Source organism: Salminus brasiliensis, chromosome 14, assembly GCF_030463535.1.
Source record: "Salminus brasiliensis chromosome 14, fSalBra1.hap2, whole genome shotgun sequence".
Classification (NCBI taxonomy): Eukaryota; Metazoa; Chordata; class Actinopteri; order Characiformes; family Bryconidae; genus Salminus; species Salminus brasiliensis.
The window spans coordinates 11,252,140-11,274,885 of record NC_132891.1 but is presented as its reverse complement, the minus strand read 5'-3'; the positions used below and the strand labels follow the sequence as shown (position 1 = coordinate 11,274,885).

At 42.4% G+C, this 22,746-nt stretch overlaps 2 protein-coding genes across 6 annotated transcripts in view; both read left to right on the top strand.

The window, feature by feature from the left end:
- The window catches only part of eno1a (enolase 1a, (alpha)), a 331,916-nt gene that overhangs the window by 162,643 nt on the left and 146,527 nt on the right, over positions 1 to 22,746 (top strand). The gene's annotated exons all lie outside the window — the stretch shown is intronic.
- rerea (arginine-glutamic acid dipeptide (RE) repeats a) overlaps positions 1 to 22,746 on the top strand; it is a 182,612-nt gene that overhangs the window by 144,054 nt on the left and 15,812 nt on the right. For 3 of the 5 annotated variants that reach the window (XM_072696159.1, XM_072696160.1, XM_072696158.1), the window contains exons 7-11: positions 6,628 to 6,676; positions 8,442 to 8,566; positions 8,784 to 8,883; positions 12,805 to 12,903; positions 19,835 to 19,915. In XM_072696159.1, the coding sequence (XP_072552260.1) occupies positions 6,628 to 6,676; positions 8,442 to 8,566; positions 8,784 to 8,883; positions 12,805 to 12,903; positions 19,835 to 19,915 (454 nt within the window). Of the gene's footprint in view, positions 1 to 3,394; positions 3,654 to 6,627; positions 6,677 to 8,441; positions 8,567 to 8,783; positions 8,884 to 12,804; positions 12,904 to 19,834; positions 19,916 to 22,746 lie in introns of those variants that run through there. The other 2 variants (XM_072696162.1, XM_072696161.1) reach the window with 2 other exon arrangements.

Below are 22,746 nucleotides of genomic sequence, written 5' to 3'. Positions count from 1 at the left end.
TAGTTAATGTTTGTTAAAGTAACGCAAGGCTTTAGACTGAATACCTTTCTCTGTAAATTTGAATGTCCCTACCATTTGAATTTTGTGAATTATTTTCTGGGTTTAATTAAATGATTCAAATTAAAAAGGCCACAAATAGCGATCGGCAGTATGCTCTTTTAATAATCAGGATAGCTTTGGTGTCATCAGTGTTTCAATTGCAGCTGCATGTCTCATTATAAAGAGCATGTCTAGACCAATTTTAATGGATTAGTTCAGTGCAGAGTGTGAAATGTTATATAAATTGGTGTACTCAGGATTTTATAATGAGAAACAAACATTTTGTGATGAAGTATCAGGATATTATAGTTTTACTGTTTTTTGTGGTGTGTAATTTTGAGATTTTTGAGGTAAAGGAGTCTGACTGTAACATGAGCTGCTAATGTTGTGCTGTGTTGCTGTGTGGACAGGTGGTAAACTTATTTGTATTCATAATCAGTCTGAATGCTTTACAAGGTTGCCAGACAGAATTTGACATGAAGTTATTTGTAATGATCTGTGTTTTGAATACTTTCTAACATTCCTACTGACATCTGACCTGTGTAAAAGCTGAAGCATAGCTGCTATATTCAAAGCAGAGTGGGTAGACTGATTGCCTATGCAAAGCTATGTAGTAGACCTGAAATTTGAATGCTGTGTGGAGAGTTAGTGGATCAGTTATTAAAAATACAACTCTGTTCATCATCCTCGACATACTGACTCACACAGTCACTATAGAACGTTATGACCATCCCTGGTTTGTCCACTAACGAAGTATCTAGAAACAGATTTTCTACAGTCTGTAATTACTACAGAACTACAGTGCTCCTATATGGTAAGTGGAGCTCATATCATAGGCCAAGTTAATTCCAGACCAGGGGTGGTCATAATGTTCTGATATGACTGTGTATTCTGGTAAGGTTTTGGGGATTTGTTTTGCAAATCAGCCTCATATCTATCCAAATTCAATTCAGAATGTAAAGGTACTAGAGCTGGGCAATATGACGATATTTTATCATATTGTAATTAGTTACACTGGATAAATGGGATAAAGTGCAGCACATTTGGAATAAGTCACTGTATTAAGTACAGGACAGGATTTGAATAGTGTTTATAAAGAATTAGTTGCTACTCACGCATTTTGTCTACGATCAGGTGTATTACAATAAATATCATAATGTCTGCAAATATAAGTAATTATATCATAAATATCATAATATTTTTACCGTATCGTCCACTTCTAGAAGGCACTGTTGGCAAGTCAATTCACATTTCACATTTAATTCAGTTAAGTTGTAAAGACAGTTTTCCAGACCCAGATTAAGCCTTTCTACTGTTAGCACTGTACTTTAGTCTAAGAATAGGCTTAATCCATTTTAATCCAAAACGTGTCTGTAGTGAAGAGATGGAAATATTAGTTTTATTCTATATAGAGCTTACACTGTAACTGTGTTCATAATGAGTTTTGTCAGGTTTTATTGGATATTCATTTCAGTATAAATGTTTTTATCTAATAGCTTTCTACCTTCTGACATTTGAAGCCTGTGGAATACAGTGCTGTCGTCTTGCCCTAGTTTTGAAACTAAATTCAGCCAAGCTGTTCATTGCATTTTATTTCATATTTAGTTTTATTTAATAACTAGAGATATAATAGCTAATGGATGATAAAGCTGGCCTCTTTGACCACTATATTTGTGTGTTCTGGATGGGTTATTTTAAGAAAGACATACCTAACATTATATTATGCCTTACCTGTATTATATACTGGATCATATATGGATTTATTTATTTCATGTTTAATTTGTTGACCTACTTGCAGTAATTAATATTTTCTCATTTATAATGGTGATTGTTTTCATCTTGATGTTGTGAGATCACTGCGTATCAGCTATTTAAGACTTCAGTAAAGAGCTGAGCCCAGTGTAAATTCTAGCTGAACAAGGGACAAGTACAGGTGAGAAAGTTTGCTAAATAAGGAAAATGTTAAGCAACTTGTTGCTGACATAAAAAATGAGGGGGAAAAATCATCACACAAACACTGCTTTGTGCAGATAAGAAGCATCTCCTATGCAAAGCGTGTCAGGAGGCAACGCTTCATTTACTCTTCTCCTGAAGTGCTGCTTCTGTCAGTTGTGGAGGTTTTAGAGGGGATTAAAATTATTTAGCTTGAACTCTGCGAGGAAAGATTAGCTTCAGTTGTGCCCGTGTTGTTTTTATTCTTATAGATATGCAGATGGAGCAGCGTGTCAGCATAACTGTGTTCTTGTGTCTGTGAATGTACAGAGTCTGCTGTTGGCCCTGTAGGGTATTATGTTGTAGGAGTGAAATTGTGATCAATGCAAGCTGCAAGTCTAAAAGACAAACCAACAAACCACACACGTTTAGTGTCAGTTTAAGGGCAGTGCATGCATATAAACAGAACATTTATATATATATATATATATATATACACACACACACACACACACACACACTCCTGGTGTGGTCAAAAGTATTGAGACACCTGCTCATTCATTGTTTCTTCCGAAATCAAGAGAAATGGTGTTGATCCTGCTTTTGTTGATGTAACTGTCTCTACTGTCCAGGAAAGGCTTTGTGCTATATTTTGGAGCATTGCTGTGAGGATTTGATTGTATTCAGGGACAGTTGTCAGGACGTTGTATGATCACCACCCCACCTCATCCGTAACTTCCTAACTACTCCCAAAAATATTGGTTGGAGCACCATCCATCATTCCAGAGGACACCGTTCACCTGCTCCACAGCTCAGTGCTGGGTGGCTGTATACCCCCCTAGCCCATTAGGGGTGATGCCAATAGGTTCATGTTTATTTGCTCCAGAGACAAAACCTGTCAACAGCGACCAGGCGAGCATTTGCACATGTCAGTAATGGGTGCAATTTAAGAAGATAAGACCCCATTGGTGAAAGTGTCCTTCATTGACTTGCTTGTATTGGCGGTTGGTGGGTGTGCATGTTTGCCTATGTGTTCTAAAGGTAGCCTCTGGGTTTGTGTGTTCCTGCAATGTGAAGGTGGAGGTAAAGGAGGTGCAGGTTACAGACTGTGGCTGATGCTCGGGGGTTGTGCTCCTCCATAACCGCGTGATGGTGTAATAATGAAGTGCGAGAGCAGCTGATGAAACCGCGAGGAGGAGGAGGAGGAGGGGGGGGGGGCGGGTGACGGTGGTGATGAGGGAGAATTAGGGGGTGCATGTCTGTCTGAAAGCGGGTTGCTCAGTGGTCGTTGCCCGGTCGTGTGTGTGGATCCCCCTTTTACAGCACCCCACCGACCCCCTCCCACCCCTCTCTCACTCTCCCTGTGTGTGGCTGAGGCGCGCGCGGAGCGGGGATGGAGCGCGGCTGCAGCGCGCGTGCCTGCCTCTGCCTGCGCGCGGGGTCGCGGCACATGCTCAGTGCTGCGCGGCGGAACGGGAACTCCGCGCGCCGTGCGCGAGCCTGAGGTCACAGCACAGGCTCGGTGCTCAGCCTCCATTTTGAGCTGCCTTAAAAAAAAAAAAGACCGAAAAGAAACACACACACACACACACACAGGTGGGAGAAGGAGGAGAGCTCCGCTGCTCTGCTCCAGAAGCCAGAAGCCCCATGTCAGACATGGACGACCTGTTCAGCCCGCGGAGGTAACGTAACGTGTGCTTCACCTGTTAACAGAGCCGGTAACGGTCGCGTTAGCTAGCTAGCTCCACCGCGGGTTGCGTTTGCGAGGTTTAGCTCTACCGTGAGGGGATTAGCTAGGCTGTCTGCCGCTGCCTGTCGCGGTCCGGTTCGTCGGTGGGGGGCTGTCCTGTCAGAACGGCTAGCCGAGGTTAGCCTAAGAGGCGGTTGTTGTGCTTTGGAAGGCTAAGCTAACGTCTCTCCGCTCGGCTTAAGCGTCCTCACGGTCCCAACGGTCGTTTTTGTGCTTCACCCCGGGCTTCACTCCAGCCTCGTCAAACTACAACTTTTCTCCTCAGCGGTCGGTTGTTTTGGAAACGGTCGAAGCGGAGCTGGTCGCGACTCCATTTTGCAGTACCTCTCTGTATGTGCGTGTGTGTGTGTGTGTGTTTACAGTGCAGCTGACATGGCGCAGCAGGCTTTGGGAAGCTCTCTGCCGCTCTGTGGGTCACTTGCACACTTTTAAGAGCTTTTAGAGCACCGCGCTGCTTTAGCTCCTCGCCTGCTTCAGTAAATAAAGTTGGGACGATGGCCGCGTCGGTCTGTGTTGACAGTGAAACTGCCGTGCGGGGATTGGACAGTATTGATGGAGGGGGCGGGGCCAGCCTTGATTGCTGCCCTCGCGCTGGAGTTGATGGATGTTCAGTGTTTATGTGCACGGCTTGTGTTTGTCTGGGCTGGTTGTGTGAATGCGAGTCAGAAAAACGAGTGTATCAGAGAATTGTGCCGTGATTAAAATATCTAGAACTAATGCTCAATAATTGAGACAGATTATTAGTTTGTTGATTAGGGGGAAATGGTGCTACTATGCTTGTGCAATAACATAAACAATAGGGTGAACTAGCCTAATGCAGTACATTGTTGCATTGGGGTACCTCCTGTCTGAAGATTGCTAGAGTTGGACATTTGAGAGGTCATGTGACTTTAGTTCACAGGCCATCATAGCTTGTTAACTCAGTTTTTTTCAGACTTTGATTATATATATATATATATATATATATATATATATATATATATATATATATATTTGAGGAAGTCTTGCACTACCTAAAGCTTAGGGCAGTTCACCTTACCTGTGTACAAGGTAGTTGTTTTGCATATACACTTCTGTTTACCTAGTGTGGTTGTGCAGCCTTTATATCAGTTCTTGCATATATTGCAATGCTTGCCTCTCTGTATGGCAAGCAAATAATGACTGTATGAATGAATGAATGATAATGACATGATAATTACACTTGGGGTCAGAGATCAAGGTTTATCCTCAGGGTACAGAGCCAGACATCATTGTCATGACCTTGACACATGACCCCTGACACTAGACAGGCTGTGCTTAAGTTATATAAGCATATTATTCTGCTTTTAATGATAACCGTGGCTTATATATGCTACAGGATTTGTTTATAGTAGTATATTTGGGCATTACATGGAGAGGAAAATGAATTATTCCACACATTTAAGCATGTTTGTCAAGATGTTTGTCTTTATACTTGAAACTACACTTTTGAAAGTCAGTTTGCCCCCCTAAAAGTACAGACAGAGCACCGTTTGATATTGGCCTGTGTTTGTGTTATCACAGAAACAGGCTGCTGCCCTGAGACTAGGTGCTTTACTGCTGTGATTATTTTTGTGCTGGCTGTTGAGTTAAAAGCAATCCTACAGCCCAGATTGCTGTGTGCACTGTAAATATATCTTCTCCACAACATGGCTGCTGCTAGATCACTTTGCCCTGCTCCACTGCTTAACTTGGGCCTGCCAAAAGTCTCAAGGCGGTAGAACATTCAGGAACTCTGCTGCTTGATTCTCTTCCACCCCAAAAATCTTTCCTTAAGGCTGAAATAAATGCTCGCACCTTAACCTTACAGTGTAAATCTGGTTTTGGACTGAAAGCTCCAGATCTCTCTCCCATTTGCTTTTTATTTTCTTTGGAGCTGTGTCTCATTTAAAGAGCGGGGTGACTCTGCAGAATAAGAATTAGACTCTTAAAACTTGGAACAACTAATCCTCTGACTAATCCTGCAGTTGAGAGCCGCACTAGTAAACGCTGTAGGTTCGGTCTGCACCATGCATCTGCCTGCCATATTTGTTTCCGTGTGGAATTTCCTTCGTTGACAGTGCTTATGCTTTTTGTCAGAATTTAATGGCCAGAGGCTGTAGGGGAGAGAGTGTTTATGAAATGTACCCAGAATGAGGGCTGTGATTTCAGGACTTGACTGGCTACCAAAGGCCCTAACCCAGCTCCCCCCTCCCCCTCCCCCGGACTCCACTTTCCAGCCAGGTTCAGGCCGACAGCCCGGTGATGGAGCGCGCGCTGCTCTGGACGCAAATCATAGTGACAGTTTCTGGGCCCGCTACGCACCCCGGCTATATGAAAATCGGTGCCGTTGCCATAGCAACGGAGAGGGGAAGGCTTTTCAAAAGGAACATCTTGTCATTTTCTTTAATCCACTGCAGCTGGAGATCGGAACACTATTATTAAATTGTAGTTGCTATGGTTACTGGGTGGTTTGTATCAGCAGCCATTTCAGGGCTCCTTTCCCCTCATATCGGCGGGCCTTTTGGGGGCTGTTGTACTGTACCTCTGCATGAACAATGAGGCACATCATCCCTGCCTCTTTGTCCCTTTGTTTAGCTCTGCTGGTTTTAGACGGTATCATCCCCATGTTATAAGCTCTACAGGAACAGCTGTTTCTTTAAATACTGTCATCCTCTCATGCTAATTTGCCAGTGTATTTATTCCATTTATAAATACATGGCTTACTGTATGTCAAAGTCTTATTGGGTCTTGCATGTGATTTTTATTTTCTGACTCTGATTTTGAGGATGGTAGGAAAATGGATTAGTATCAGTTAAGCTGGCCTAAATCTTAGATTCATTTTAAATGTACTGAGCATTTTGCTTTCATTGTCGACTTAAAATATGTTTGTTTTTTCTCTTTTCCAGGCGATTAAACAGCACACAAGGGGAGATTCGAGTAGGACCTAGTCACCAGGTATGTTCTCTTGCACTGTTTGAATGTTGAATGTGCCACCTGAACCTCTGCTTACCCGCTGGCTACACGACACGCATTCAGATATACTAGCTCTGTACCAGTGGGTGTTGGGTGTTGCCCAACTTAAATCCTGAGTTGACTGACAAGCACAGGCTTAACATAAATATTGCTGCTTCTATGTGCCACGTTGTGCATTACTGTGTCCATATGCACATGAATGCAAAATAAAGTGCAGCTGTTTATGGAGGGTTAATGGGGTTTCGTCTGCTGTGAAATGAATTTCATATACTTTCAGTTTGGGGTAGCCAGGGAACGGAAAAGGGTTTGACAGGCGCACACGCTTGGCGATGTTTAGTGGAAATTAAATGTGGTTGCAGTGGTTTGAAATTGAAAGTGGGAGCGAAAATGGCAGACGATGAAAAAGATTGAATATCACCCGCAATTACTGTCACATCCTTTATAGTGCATTTCCTTCCAAACATACATCAGACTGTGCTCTCATGTGGAATGATTACAGCGGCAGGTCCACCACTCAGGACTGCTTTAAAAGACTTCAAATGGACTATATAATATTAAAGTGCCAAAGAGAAAGCTGAGGATAGCTAGTGGTCCGTGGACTTGGAGCAAGCCATTTAACAGCAGTAATTTAAGATATCCTTTAATAACCAAATGAGATCGTACAAACAGTAATTGCTCTATAAATTTCGTATTAAAAGAAATGGTTGAAGTTTCGCCTTTGCATTGAAATCTCTTTCATATTCAGGTCATTTCTGGTCACAGCTTAGATAGTTTACCAACTTGCTAAAGGAGACTTGTGTGACAGATGATGTTTGTGTAAAAGCAAGCGTGTCGGTCGCCCCATTGGGATTTGCCATGGCTGGTCCCTGGTTGGTATGGTCCCACCAGTGGAATTGGCATGTTCAGCATAGAACCATTCCTTTTTTATACCTGCTCTAACCAGCTAAATCCATTTGCTTGTTTATATTATTTTAAAGAAATAAACAACACAGAAAGCTTGCTGTGCAATTTCCTTGCTGCAGTTAAGCTATATTACACCTTAAAAATAATGCCCATTCTGTGCCGTTTAAAGTGGTACAGAAGTAAAAAGCTGGAGAATACCTCCAGCCTTGAGAGTGCAGCTCATCACATAACCTTAGTACAACATGTCGAACATCAGATTCAGGGATTTATGCCACTGTGAACACACACACAGCTGCACTCAAGAGGGTGGAGTCACTCTCCAGCCTTGTTCTTGAGTTTTCCGTTCCACCTTTTATGGTGCAGAAGCTATTGTTCAACATGGTGCAAACGAGTGTGAACATGTAAATCATTGTGGTCAAGCAAAAACATTCATATAAGCCTTGTATATTGTTTACATTTGATGATAAAAGGACTAGTAGAAATACTCTTGTTCAGAAGCTTTTTTCCTTCTCTTGGAAAGTTGATATTTTAGAGATACAAGGTTTTTGCATGTCAGCGGTAAATCTTAAAAAAAATCTTTATTTCTCCTGCACCACAGTACTTTACATCCCTAGTTTAGTCCACAGATAGCCGTGTTTCAGTCTCTTGTGTGTAGAAACGGAGGAGGTTTGATATGCTAAGTGTGCTGTAAATTATTCAAGTGAGGCTTTTGTAAAATTAATTAGCTCTGACTGTTTGCACTGTACAGTTGACCAGCCGTGTGCTATGGATATGACTTGTTTTTAGAAACTGATACTTAGCACTATCTGCTTGTAGTGTGACAACAGCTCTTCTGTCTAAATAGGCCAAGCTCCCAGAGCTCCAACCCTTTCCCTCTCCTGGAGGCCAGCCTGTGACTGAGAATGAAGAGCTGGTCTGGATGCCCGGGGTCAATGACTGTGACCTGCTTATGTATCTTCGAGCAGCTAGGTAAGCTATTACAGCCCAGCCATCACTAGGGACTTCATTAAGAAAACCCCGCTGGTTGATGTTTGTTGTTAAACTGAGAAAACCAGCAGCTTTGTATTGGCTTTCTAGGCTAACAACTATATATAAAGAATGTAAATGGTACAGCTTCCTGATTTTACATTTTGACATGTATCTGGTAATGTATCTTTATTGATTGAGTTTCTTTGTGTTCGTCCAGGAGCATGGCAGCATTTGCAGGGATGTGTGATGGAGGGTCAACAGAGGACGGGTGCCTAGCTGCCTCACGAGACGACACTACACTCAATGCATTAAACACTGTAAGTTAGCGCTGTTACCCGCATCCAAAATTGGCGTTTCCACTGCTATACTTTTCATACTAGCCATGTTGATGCTAGTGCATCATCTCTGTTCCAGTAATAGATTCATCCTTCTTGTTTTTATAAATGTGTCAAAACTTGTTGGCCTTAGTTAATTCTACTGTAGCATTTTGTGTAAAAGCAAAATCTCAAGACCCTTTCTTAAGAATATTAATCCTAGCAGTAACCTGGGTAACTCACATAGATATTAAAATAAGCGTCTCTCCTGCTGTATTAATGCCACGCTTTAGCATTCCTCTTCCCCACTCCTGTGAAGCAGAGATGGATTTATTGCTAATTGCATTTAGCGCATTGGCTGCAATAAAAAAAGAAAAGCTCCTGAGCCCAGGATTTTTAATATAACACCCCAAACACAACAGAGTGCTGGCATTACTATCACCGTAAATTTAATCCCGTGTCAGCATTATCCTACAGTTTTATGAGGTATAAAAACAAAACTCTATTAGTATGTCAGTGAAATAGCCAGGGAAGGTATTGTGGCTCAGTCTGAGCACGCTCCCTCAAGTGTTTTATGTACATGACAAATGCATTCCGGTCTGTACTGCTCAACAAGTTTCAGTCTCCAGTTTAAAGTTGCTCCTTATAAAGCACTGCCTCATATTCTGACCATTGCTGCACCCTAATTCTTACTATAAAGACTGGAAAGAGAAAACTGTGCATTATGTGAACCAGATAATTGCTGTAATTTGTTTCAAAGGCACATATTTCACCCAAAATACAGTCCACATATCAATAAGAGACAAAGCACTATAATAAAAAAACGGGGGAAAAAAACTTAAACAATCAAAGTGTATGACAGCTTTTTTCCATGATAAGGGGGAAACTTGTTAATGTTCATTGTAGCAGAAGTCTAGTAAGAGCCCCTGTATGCAGATTAGCACTTCAGTTCCCCTCAGTGACATTTGTTTCAATGTAAAGCTACGCTGCATAATGTGGTTTCTGAGCTCTGTTGCCTAAAGCCTATAAACCATTCCCTGTCAGCAAGTTGTTAATTCCTTTGCCCCAGAATAAGCACCAATAATTACTTACAGGCTCTAATCCTGGTCTCATCAGCATCATAATGTTGTACTAAATTAGTCGTAGCACATTGTTTTAGCGCAATTTAGATGTTTGCCATAATTTGACTTGAGAAAGTCATCTCATACAGCCCAAAAGAAACAATTAGGGCAATACAATTAGCCCTAGTAAGAAAAGTGTGAATGTTATAAAAGCCCTGTGTCTAAACTGAAGACATTACTTCTATTGAGGAAAACCAGTTCAGCCTCATGAGCCTCATCAGCTCTGCCATATTAGATTTACAGCTAATTTACATATCACGTCAGTGCTATTTTTTTTTTACAAAATTAATGCTAGGCATCTTAGTAAGGTTGATGTATTCAAAATATTACAAAAGACTGTCGCACGTCATTCAGGGCACCTGATGGTTGATTGCTTTGTCCAGTTTTTACAGAACCTGACGTGCATGTACTTCAAAGGCTGTGAGACCCCTGAAAGCATGTTCAGTTATGGTCAGACCTGAGCCAGTGGTCAGTTATTACTGGGATGCCCAACTGTGTACTCTTAATTTATCAGATTGGCCACTGGGGGGCGTTATTCATGTTTCCATTCTTTCATCTGTAAAAATAAGTGTGTTTACTGTTTAATGAAAACATGAAATGGATAACAAATAACATATTGGCCAGTACATCTATTTTTTCTGCTAATGGAAGAAAACACTTATTGACCTAATCATAAAAAAGGGTATTGCAACAATCTTAGTCTTTACACAATTTCCTTGGATGATTATGTTCATTCTTTTTTATATATATATATAAATGAAGCCATGAAAATAACTTCTGATTGAGGAAAGAGATTTGCAGTGTATCTGAAATTGGTCTGTTATAAACTATTATATATTGCTTTTTATTTAACAGGTAGTCCACACAACCGCTTACACAGACTTGAACCAAACCTTAAATAGAAAAGGGCTTGCATTGATGATTAATATGGGCTCTGATATAAAGGAAAGCCAATATATCCAACGGTGACATAAATGGCTTAATGGTGTGCTGTAGCGACATGACGAAGTATGGTGTGCCTAATCACAGCTCAGCTAATCCTTTACTCTAAAGACAGATGTGTTAATGACGGTGTCAGCACTTTAAATGAGGGTGCTCATGGACAACACTTGTTTAATTAGACATAGTAAATGTGTCGTCCCTTTTTAACGAACTGTTTGAGGCTAATTAATGCTAACAAAGGAGGAAAAAAACAATAAACCAGTCAATGCGTTCTGGTAGGGTCTGCAGTAGTCACATTGCAGGACATGCAAGGCAAATTCAATTCTCATTTTCCATACTATCTCTTTTGTTATAAATGGATGTGTGTACATATTTAGAGCAACATTTAAATGTAGTGTCCCTTTATTTTTTTTCTCTTTCCGTCTCTCCCCCTTTCCTCTCCTCTCTCCTTACGCTGATTTTTTTCACGACTAAGCTGTGCCGATGAAAAAAGGGCAATTCGTCCTGGCCAATTAGGCGTCCACTAGCAAAGAGGCACAGTAAAACGAGATGTCCCTGGCAGGCTTCATGCCTAATTGTAGATAAAGACAAATTGCAGAAAATCCCTCTGCTATTTCTCACATTTGCTTGCCTTTTCTCGCTGAAGTCCACCATAAACAGTCGGGTTCTTGGAACACGGGTACGCCTCGGGAAAGACTTGTGCGCTGAAGGGCTATTGAAATAAGCTCGCAAATTGGCGCCGAGCAGCAGCAGCATTGTGATGAGATGTTGGGTGTCTGAGGGAGAGCGAGAGAGGTGTAATTCATGGCTTCATTAAGCTTCATTGCTGCGAGCTGAATTTATTGGACTGCCCTGCTTTCCCTGCTGAAGAGCCCAGCAGATGAGCTTAAGAAAGGCGCGCTAGCAGCAGCAGCTTGCCTCTGAAGAACAGCTGAGTGTATGCTAATAGCCTGACAGTGCATGATGCATGATGGCGATTCCCTCCAAGCTTCCCAAACAAAAGCGAACGTGGCGGTGGGGTGTGGGGGTGCTGGGGGGGGATAGCATGAGCGAATGAACTTGAAATGCAATAAACATGGCATTTCCATTCGGACTGAGGAGAGGGGAATTGAGAATTAATGCTGTCTGCAGTTCACCGTTTCTTGACCTTTTCCCCCTCATTCGCAATTCCAATGTGTTTTTATAACACACGCTCAGTCTGATACCTGCTCGCCTTTGACAGGCTGCTTTGTTTTGGCCTTGCGTGTAATGATTGTTAATATTGACTTCTGTATCGCATGTTTTCCAAAGCAATGAGACGGGCCACTTCAACACAGCCTCTGGAATAAATTTACATACTGTGGCAGGAAAAGCAAACTCGTGAATTTGTATTTCACTCATACTGGGTGTAACAGTTAATAATACAAGAATGTGTAGCTGTAAGTAAATATGCACCAGTACAAAAATAGGGGTCTCCAGTCTAAACATACGTGAGCTCAGTGTCTCCGTTCCCATTCAAATCACTGTCTTGGTCATAAATGTGCGGCGTGGATGGTTTTCTTTTGGCAGTTTATTTCATGTTATTTGACTTGAGCCTCCTGTGCTACCACACTCTGCTTCTGCGTGGCAGTGACTTGCTCAGTACTTAATGGCTTTCACATTTTCAGCCCAGCTGTCCAAACTTTACAGCTCTGACACGTTTATAGGAAGCCAATCGTACAAGCTCCCAATGCATTTAGCCTACAGTACAAAAGGGTCAGGGAGAGAAACTCAGCAAAGGCAATAAAAGGAGCGCATTTAAAAACAGCTTGTGTGGTTTGCTTTGTTTGTTGGAAATAAAACCTGTTGACCTAGTCCCAATTCTCCCATTTGTTTTTCACAGCTACACGAGAGCAGCTACGATGCCGGGAAGGCCCTGCAGCGGTTGGTGAAGAAGCCTGTGCCCAAGCTGATTGAGAAGTGCTGGTCCGAAGATGAAGTGGTAAGAGAAGAGTTAACGTTGCTCTTTAAACTGACAGAGAGTGGGAGCTGCATTGCTGGCGGTTTGCAGTCCACTGAAAAGCACTCACTGAGTGGTGGCCTCCAGAACAGGGCAGCTGCATCCTGTTTATGGGCTGTAGAATAAATCTTCACAGTGAAAGAAAGAGAATGGGGAAGAAAAGAGTGAGAGGCACAGGAGCTAAAGGCACAGACTCAAAGTCTGGGCCTGCACTGTTTGCTTATGTTAGAGTTAAGAGTTTGTTTCAGCTGTTGAAAATCCTCTGTTTATATTCTTTGATTTAAATACTTAATTTAATTTCTGCCTTACTTCTGCTCTGCCTATCTTTGAACCTAAGAACATGAACAGTTGCAGTGTTGATACATTAACTTAATGGTTATTGTCAGATGGAAGGTAGGCTGTTTTGAAAAGGGCAGTAATGGTTTCTTAATGATTTGAGGCTCAGGGTTGTTTTTTAAGCCACTCCAGGCCTGTGTTTAAAGGTTCTCTAACATGTGGATTTGAGTCCACACCCAGTGTTCCTGAGACTCTCCATTCATGAAGAAAGGACAGAAATACACACACTCTTCCCGTCCCTGGCTCCTGCAGCTTCTAAAAACACAGAGCATCTCATAAAAAATGCTTCTTTCCATTCGCAAACTGGAAAGAACCTAAAATGTTCAGTGTTTGCTGTGGGGAATGTATCAGCAAGTTGCCAGAGATTCTCCTATTTATGATCAACCCTGGATTTCAGGCCATAACAAATCTTATGCTGAAGGAGAGAACTCTTAATTAGTCTGTTGCTTAAACATGATGGAGTCATTTAAATAAAGCCAAGGCCAGAGGCAGAACCGCTGTTAATTGAAACGGATTAAATCTTGTGTCGTTTCCCAAATGCTTTACTTTTTTATGCATACTAGCTAAGGGCAGACTCCTGTACTCAGTACAGAGCCTGTGCGTGTTTGCATGTATGAAGGCAGGTATCGCTAGAAGAGCTTGTGATAAGCCTCTTTAGGAAAGTGCTATCTTGCAGATAATGGTTATCAGCGTTGTCAATACTCTCAATAATTCCTCCATCCTCTCCAGCCCTCCAGAGGCATTGTGGAAAATGTGGGTAATATTAATGGTGCCAGCAAGCCCATTAAAAAGGATCAATTACTTTGTGTTGTTATTTATTGATTGGGAACTGGCTGTTGTGAGCGTGTGGTAAACAGTATTTTGAAAGTATACAGTGTACACTTTGTGTGAAGTCAAGTGTGTAACAGTCTGTCTCAGATGAATAATAGAGCGACTGGATAAATAGTGTATGAGAGGTGGCCTCGATTACATCTCTGTTGGTCCTTTTTTTTGGGTCTGTCTCCCCTGTGCGTGTGCGTGCATGCGTGCTGCTGGAGGGGGTTGGAGGCAGGAGGCTGGAGCCACGTCTCTTCCCCCACCTCCCTCCGTTCTGTCTGTGAGGCAGCCAGGCCACTGCTGCAAAGCCAAGGACACCACTCCCACTGATCTGATTTCAAGTTGTGCCTTTGCAGCTTCGCAGCCTGGAGGGACAGGTGTAAATGTACCCCTGACCTTGGCGCTCATACCAGCTCTGCCTGCTGCTCCTCATTTATTTATCATCATCCCCTGCTTTCTCTTTTCTCTCTAGCTCTCTCTTATGCTTACACTCGCTGGCTCCCTCCCTCCCTCTCTCTCCCTTTCTCCCTCCCTCTCTCTCCCTTTCTCCCTCCCTCTCTCCCCCTTTCTCTCTCTCTCTCTCTCTCTCTCTCTCTCTCTCTCTCTCTCTCTCTCTCTCTCTCTCTCTCTCTCTCTCTCTCCCTCTCTCTCTGCCTCTGCTGGTTCAGCCCTCAGGACCAGGGCCTCATTATTCCTGCTCTTTTTCCACCGGTCCTTTTTGAAATGTGAATAAAAGTGACAGTGACTGCCTCTGAAATGACAGAATCATCCCCTCTTCAGGGTCACTTGTCACCCCTCTCTCCCTTCACCGCTTCAACCCCTCACTGCCTCCCGCAGATGTAAGCATGGGGAGGGAGCGCTTTGGCCATTTCTTTAGGCTCGGTTTCTTTCCATGACAGACGCTTTGTATTCTGCTGTAAGTAGAGTCGAATATGAGGTGAAAGCTGTGATAACCTTTAAAGCATTATGTAGCAATTTTACCTTCAAATAAGTCTGTCATGTTGATGGCACACTGACTTGTAATGGAGAATGACATCTGTCATTACCACTGTGGGCGCTGGCCGCTGCGCTGTGCAGTCGTGTTTGTGTACAATCCTGTATCTTGTCATCTTGTCCACATCCTTAAAGTTGTCAACAAATGCATGTGTACAGCTGTTCAGGGGGGAACTCAAAGTTCAATTTGTATTTACAGCAGTGGTGTAAAAGTGAATTACGCTCCCACCTGTAGGGGGAGCCCAGGAGCAAGAAATGCCATTAATTGGATAAATTTGCTTTAAATAACCTATATTGTGAAAAGCTTTTAAATAATGTAAGCAATATTTAGATTTTATTTAGACACCACTCACTCTCCAGCTCATACAGCCCTTCCATATTAACCATTTAAACCCCTTATTTTCTGTATGTAAGATCATATTTAAATTCCTTGCCCTCAATAGTGATCATAGTAAAAGCTGGTACTAACTATTTAAATTTAAAGATAAGCCTAGAGTTCAAGAAGTTAAGCTGCAGAAGCATCTCTCTTAAACCCACCCAGTCATATTGACGTAATGAAGAGTGTCTTAGCCTGGGCTGCTGTTTTCTTTGGGAGGTCCAAAACAATGCAGCATTTTTTTGTAATCCATAAAAATATTGTTTAGCTTCAGTCAAGCCATTATCATTATTTAACCAAACAAACACAGCAGAATTTCTGTGCAGCAAGTGCCATTGCTGGCATGTCGGAGCGGCAGGCCCGCCGTCTTTGCACTCAGTCTGATATATGAGCAGAGTGAGGGTTGCTATCTGCTCGGCAGACCTGCTGTGTATTATCACAGGGCTTGTCACGCAGTGATGAATGATGGCGTGAAGCCTCAGATAGCTCGAGTACCCTGCGAGGCGGCAAGCAGCCAGTGCAGCACCAGCAGAAACTGCGGCCCCCCAGTGGCCAGAGCAAGGGCTTACACATCCTGCCTATCCAAACCCCACCCTGGGAGCCTGGGGGAAAGAAAAACCTTCTGAAAGCAGTGGAGGAAATAGTGTTTCTGTTTTGAAGCATAGGGCACAACGAGATTTTGGCCATGGGCTTAAATATAGATACATATATAGGCTTGGAACACTTGCATTCGAACTGTGAAAGTGCCCACCCACCCTGAAGTTAATTTACTGTTTTATTAACAGGCGTTTTCTCCCCCTCTGTCAGCTAGCTCAAAGCAGGGTTTTATGCACAGTGTGTAATCGCTGCTCTCGATAGCCAGATTTAGAGGGTTTTTAATAGCAGTTTGAGTTCAGCAGACAGGAAAGGGCGTGCTACGGAGTTTCCTGTCACCTTTGCTTTTACGGAGCGCACAGAGGAAACTGGTTTTGCTGAGTTGTTGCATATTTATAGCCTGTGTGTGTTTGTATGTGTGGTAGCCTCCTTGTCAGTTTGTGTTAGAAGTGTTTCCCTTCATATCCCCTCATTAATATGAATGTTTGAGTAAGAACAGTGATTGAGTTATTTTTTTGTTGTGGTTTTTCTTGTTGTATAAGGTACAATTAAACAGGATGTGGGCTGTCTTACATTTGCTGCTGCGGTTGTTTTGTGTGTGAGAGTGTCACCGTTGCCCGTCACTGTTTTTGTGTCAGTTCATGTGTGATAGTCAGTGACTAAATTTATACTCCAGTCCTTCCTCCTCTGTGTAGTGGGTCAGCCCTAGCAAAAGGTCAAGTAGACTGATTTCACAAGCCTGCTGTGAATTTATGCCTGCGTTAGACTGAGCCGACTGTGGCGGGCCGTCTGATACTCACACAGGCTTTTCTTTGAAAGCTACAGCTGGTGCACGTTTGAAGTGCGCTGAGCCTCGTCTGTCGATCTTTGTTAACACTTTATGATCTCAACCAGTTTTTCAGCCTCCAACAATTATTGTTTAAGCAGGAAGTACGCTCAAATCACAATGGCCTTTTCAGTTGTTCTTTCCGTGGTCTCCTCTTCTCTTTTTCTTTCTTTTTTCCCCCACAATAGTGTGTACTGTTGAGCAAGGAGAGAAAGGGAGGGAGTGTGAAGCAGAAAGCAGGGAAAAGAGCCAGCTCTCTGGAACAATTTCTGACAGAAAGAAGCCTGTTGTTTCAGCAGAGTGCGCGCCTGGCGATTTGGTAACCCGCTCCCCCGTCTCCCTTCCCCTCCTCCCTTCCTCCCTCTAAGGCTCCCCCCCCCTCCACTCTCAACCCCGCCTCCCCTCTGCCTGGTTGCCTAGCAACCCAGGGCTGGAGCAATCGTGGCAGGGCCAGAGCGATTCAGGGAGCAGATTGGTGGATGATTTATTAGCTGGGCTAGGAGAGCAGAGAGCCCAGGCAGCTGAAATGGAGCCTTAAAGTGGAGCCGACATGCAGAGCGCCGAGCACAAGAGGGGGAGAGCGAGAGAGAATGATAGAGCGAGTGGAGCACGTAGGCTCCCGCCTGTAGCGCAAGCAGTGTAAATATTACAGTAGGGGAAACATAATTAGGGTGACACAATCAGGCCAGCAACACGCGCTGCTCTGGCAGGTGTAATTGATTTTTGGCCCACCGGTCAGGATCCAAGACCCTAGATAATGACGGCAAAGCTCTGATCCCTCCGGTGCCGATGTGTGTTAATGTGTTAAACAACGTTCTGGGAATGGCCCTGTGACCCACAGTCACTGCTTTAGGTGCTCATTAACAGATGAGGACATCAGATCCACACACGGTGGAGAGCGATTTGTCCTGTGCTGATTGGTTCAGGTGCCGGTCAGGTAGTATGGTTAGGGGCACAGTGAAGCAGGGGAACCGGAGGGGTCCTGCCGCAGTGACATACACACAATATGTGGTTATTTTGTGATTGTAGTTCAAAGCAAAAATAAGCTCATTTATAAGCATATTACCCAGCCCCCCCTCCACCGCCCCCAGACACACACACCAAGTTTCCTACCTTATACTGGGCTAGGTGCTACATTTTAGCCTCTGATTCTGAAATAAATCAATGAAATGACTGTTGTATGCTGCTCCACCTGCTGGTTGTTCCGCTGTACCTCCAACCACATGAAAGTACATGAAATGTTTAGTTTCAGTGAGGGTTTTTGTAGTTGAGTCAGAGCACTGTGATCTGTTTATTCTTGTACAAAATTTCCAAGGAAGGAAAAAGCAGATTTGATAGCACTTATAGTTTACGTTTGCTGGATTAGGATTTTCATTAGCTTCAAGAGACTCAATTTACTGTTCATTTAAAGAATACTTTGAACAGCAAATCTGGTAAAGAGTGCCTTTTGGAACATGAAATGCCCTCCTCCCGTCCCTGCTACAGATTGTTCTTTTAAAAGCCATGTGTAAACACTTTCCTGGTTACATAACCCACACAAACTGTTGAAAGGGAAGAGGAACTCCATGTCTGGTTTTACTAGTGGCTTGTCTCTTTTTGCCTGTGGCCAAGACCTTTCTCCTCACACACTTCTCAGCCTTCCTTCCCTTTCAGGCTCACTGATATGGAAGCGTGCGGTTAAAAATGCTCTGAATTTAATTAAACTGTCCTTTTTTTGTTTTTAAATGATATATCAAGGCTTTATCAGGAGGGTTTTGTACTAATTAGAAGTGGTGTGTAGCTGTGTGTGTTTTAAAACACACATATGCATAGAAAGGAAACACCGGCAGGCTGAACGTGTTCAGAGCATGCTTGAGTGACAGAGGTGCTACGAGCCACCATGCAGCGCAGAACTCCACTCCAGGTTTTCCATGCTGCCGCGGACCAGAGGCTCTCTAGCAGAAAGATCACATGTAAAGCCTTCCCCTTTGTAGTGGGGGAGCAGAGAGTGACAAGCTATTTCTTGCTTGTAAAAAAGCGTTGCACCTTTGGAGACTTTGTGGATTTACGCCGAAAATTGTCCTCTACCCGCAAGTGGACCTATTGTTTCTGGACCATGCTCGGACTACACTTCAATGGGTTTTTGCTGGAGTAACTTGGTGGAAGCCGTTGGCTGAGATTGCCGTGGAGCGGGGCTCGCCTCTGGAACAAGAAAGTAAATCTGCTGGTTGTCTGGTTCGTTGGTTATGAATGTTTTCTGCCTCCGCTCACAGTCTGAGGCTCTTAAAGGACTAGAAATGCATTTAAACCGCAGTGCATATTCAGTTGTATTTCTCTAATCTTTGTAAATACAATGGCTGCAGCTTATTAGCTGTCTTCTAGTTCACTGTAGAAAGTTATAGTGCTTCCTAAGCACGTTTGTGTAGTTTTAAAGACTAATGCTTGCCTTTATGAATGTGCACATGTAGCTCTAGTTGGGTTCCCTGGTACTGACTTTATGTAAGCGTATGGTTTTGTAATTCCTGCACTTTTCACAGAAATTAAGCTCCTGTTTGAAGTGTATGCATGAGAAATGCTAGTTCAGGAGAGGCGTGTTGTGATTCTCCGTAACTTATTGAAGTTCAGTCTCTGCTTTGAACTTCAGCTTCATATGATTCCACTATGCAGATTGTGCAGTTGAACTCTGTTAAAGATGAAACTGTCTTCATGTTTGTACTTTATTGTAGATTAATCGTAGCTCTGACTCCTGCTTTTGTGGTAATTTCTTCGTATTTTCTGCCTGTCGTGTCCTAGCACTAGAATTCAGCACTCAAACCAGAGACAGCAGAGGTATCTAGATAGCTATCAAAACATTTTCTTCCCCTTTTTTTCCCCTGTGGCTTACAGCACAAGGCGTTTTAAAGAGCTTCATGTACTTGTGGTGAGATTTTGTAACTGATGAAAAATTAATAGTATCTGATTTTTCGTCTCCTTTTTGTGCTTTTTCAAAACAGAAACGCTTCATAAAAGGGCTGAGGCAATACGGCAAGAACTTCTTCAGGATTCGGAAAGAGTTGCTACCAAACAAGGAAACGGTAAGTCATTTTCTCTCCATTGTAAGCGCTTTTCTTTCTCAGTCCTGGGCGTAAAAAGAAGCCTTTTTTTCCCCCGGCCTTTTTTTTCAGTGCGTATCTGTAGAACGAACGTCTTAGCAGTGTGCATACTGAACCTGGGGCAGTGAAAGAGATGATGGGCACAAGTAGCTCACAGATGGACATGGTGCATGGATATTAGATTTAACAGTAAGCATATTAGGCTCTTGGATAGCTTCCCGAGGACACTGAACACACTGTGTTTCAAACCAAAACAGAACACAGATTGTTTATGCAGTGCTGTTGAGTGAAGTGTTCTTTCCCTGTGCTTCATAATTGACAATTTATGATTAATGCTGAAATGCTGTACAATATTTTTATTATTATTATCATTATTATCAGATCCCTCTCAAAGTATGTGCCCTGAAAAAGAGCTAGCTAGCTGAAAATTGTTCAAAAATATTTGTTACAATAAAAACTCAATAAAAAAAAATAAAAACATTTTTATTAAATATTTTTAATACCCAATGTATTTTTATACCAGCCTTATACATTTGGGTTAGTGCAATTTGCTGTGCACATTTAAGATTGCATATTTTTATGTTGCTAATAGCTGTCTGTGAACCTAAAACAGAAGTCATATACCTTTCCTGAACTTTGTAGCTCTTGCTCTGTATTTTGTTGTTCTGCAAGTTACTCTGTTTAGTGTTGTCACCCATAACAGAGGAAAATGTGATTTGCACGCGACTCGCGTAGCCTTTAATTTTGGAGACAGTATAGCACATTTAGACACATCATTGGTTAAACTAAGAAATATGTGTACGGTGTCTTGACTGACAGCATACATAATCAGCATCAACCCCACTGATGTAAGGCATATAAGTATACAGACATTTCAAATGACTTGCTTAGTGAGAGACACTTAATCCTTTACTCTCAAGTTTGATTTGCCACTTTGGTAAGTATAGCATCGCTGTCACGCAAGAACCGTGTATCTTTGTTTTTGGGTTTGTTGATGTAAATCTGTTAATTGTTTAAATTGTCAACATTTCATGATGAATAGAATAGAAACGCTCTAAAATAACTTGTAATAAAATGTTTCCATTGACTTCTATTTAAAAAGGAAAGAAAAGGTTAGAGGTTTTTGTGTGACGATGACAACAAGCTGTTGAAGAACAAGTGAAGGCTTTATTAAAGTTATATTTAATTGTAGGGATTATAATCAGTTCATTGTTGTCTTACCCAGAGATCACTAAAATAGCACCTCTACAGTCCAGTAATCTGTTTTTTAGGTCCGTCCCAGTAGCCACTGACACTAAATTCTGGCCGTGCACTGTTTGAGCACACTGGATTTCACCTGAAAATAAAATACAGTTCTCATTAGCTCTGCTGCCTGTGGCATAGCTTGATAAATAAAACCCTTATTTGCTCTGCCTTAAACTGTTTGTCATTTAAAGGTCAGCTTTGTTTGGATACTCAGTTTCTTGATTCTCAGTGTCTTGTTGGGTCAATTGAAACACGAGCGACAAGTAAAAGCTTACTTATGAAATGCATTTTAGCAGGAAGATTAGTCATTAAAAAAATCCAAGGGACAAAAGGAATCGATGATGAGACTTCTCACAGCTCTGGGACAGTACATCATTTGTTAGCGTACTCGATCACTCTGACTTAATATTTACTGTCATGTTTTTTTATATATATGATGTTTTTGACATGATGTCCTCATGTAAATCATCAGTGAACAGCCGTCTAACCTCGTACGTGAACTTGCTGGGTCAAATTCAGAGCAAATACAGATTAACCAAGGGGGTGTTTACACAAGCAAATATGTGTTTGACTAGACTAGCAGTTCACCTTCATGATCAAATTCATTACTCATTAGTCCTGTGTTTACTTGGTTTATGTGAAAGAAAGAGATTGTCCAGTGAGTGAAGACACTGATAATCGTACAGTTAGAATTATCGGAAAGTCATTAAGCAAACATGCTGCATTGACATTAGGATTGCAAATGTCTAGCATGTAGCTAAACATGACCTGATGTATTCAGTTAAGAAAAACAATAAGCAAGTTGGATTGAAAAAAAAAAAATAATAATAATAATTATAACTTTGCTGTTATTCAGCTTGTTTTACCCACAACTGAAAATAAAGCTAGCCCTTAGTAATAAGAGGTAGAAGAGAATAATGGAGCGTGAGAGAGACGGATAGAGGCACAGCAGTCTTATTGAAGTAGAGGGTCGCCGGGTTAGTTCAATATAGACACTGAGGGAAAAGCCTGTGTTCTCTTGCAGCTAAAAAGCCCTTTTTTGCTTAAGCTTGAACTTGCTTTGGTGCTGAAAGCCAGTCCTCTGTGCCAATGCCAGTCAATACCCCGAGGAAAGCTTGATTTATTTTCTCAAGTCTTTCTCCGTCTCCTTTGCTTGCTTTTCTCTTGCCTCCCTACTCTTGCTCATCTATCTGAATCATGTGTGACTCTTCAAATGCAATCTCTTAGGATGAGGAGAATCAAAATATTGCTCCCTCTTAGTTCCATACCCAGCTTTTCTTTCTCAGCTCTTTGTAGACTGTGGTTTTGGTGAGAACAACTCTTCTCTGCACAGTTGTTTCAGGTTGCCTGGGCCACACTCTCATATGAGTGTTGTTGACTTACAGAGGAGCTTGTTAAAGTCCCGGGCCTACAGCCAGGGCTATAGAGGGCGATACAGTGCAGTTTGTCTGTGTCTGCCTCTCCCCTCAACTCTTATTAGCTAGGTTTCTCATAAACAATCGGTGCCAAGGGTAAGCGCCCACTGCTGTGCAAACACACCAGGCCTGACTAGCTCTCAGGAATGCTTT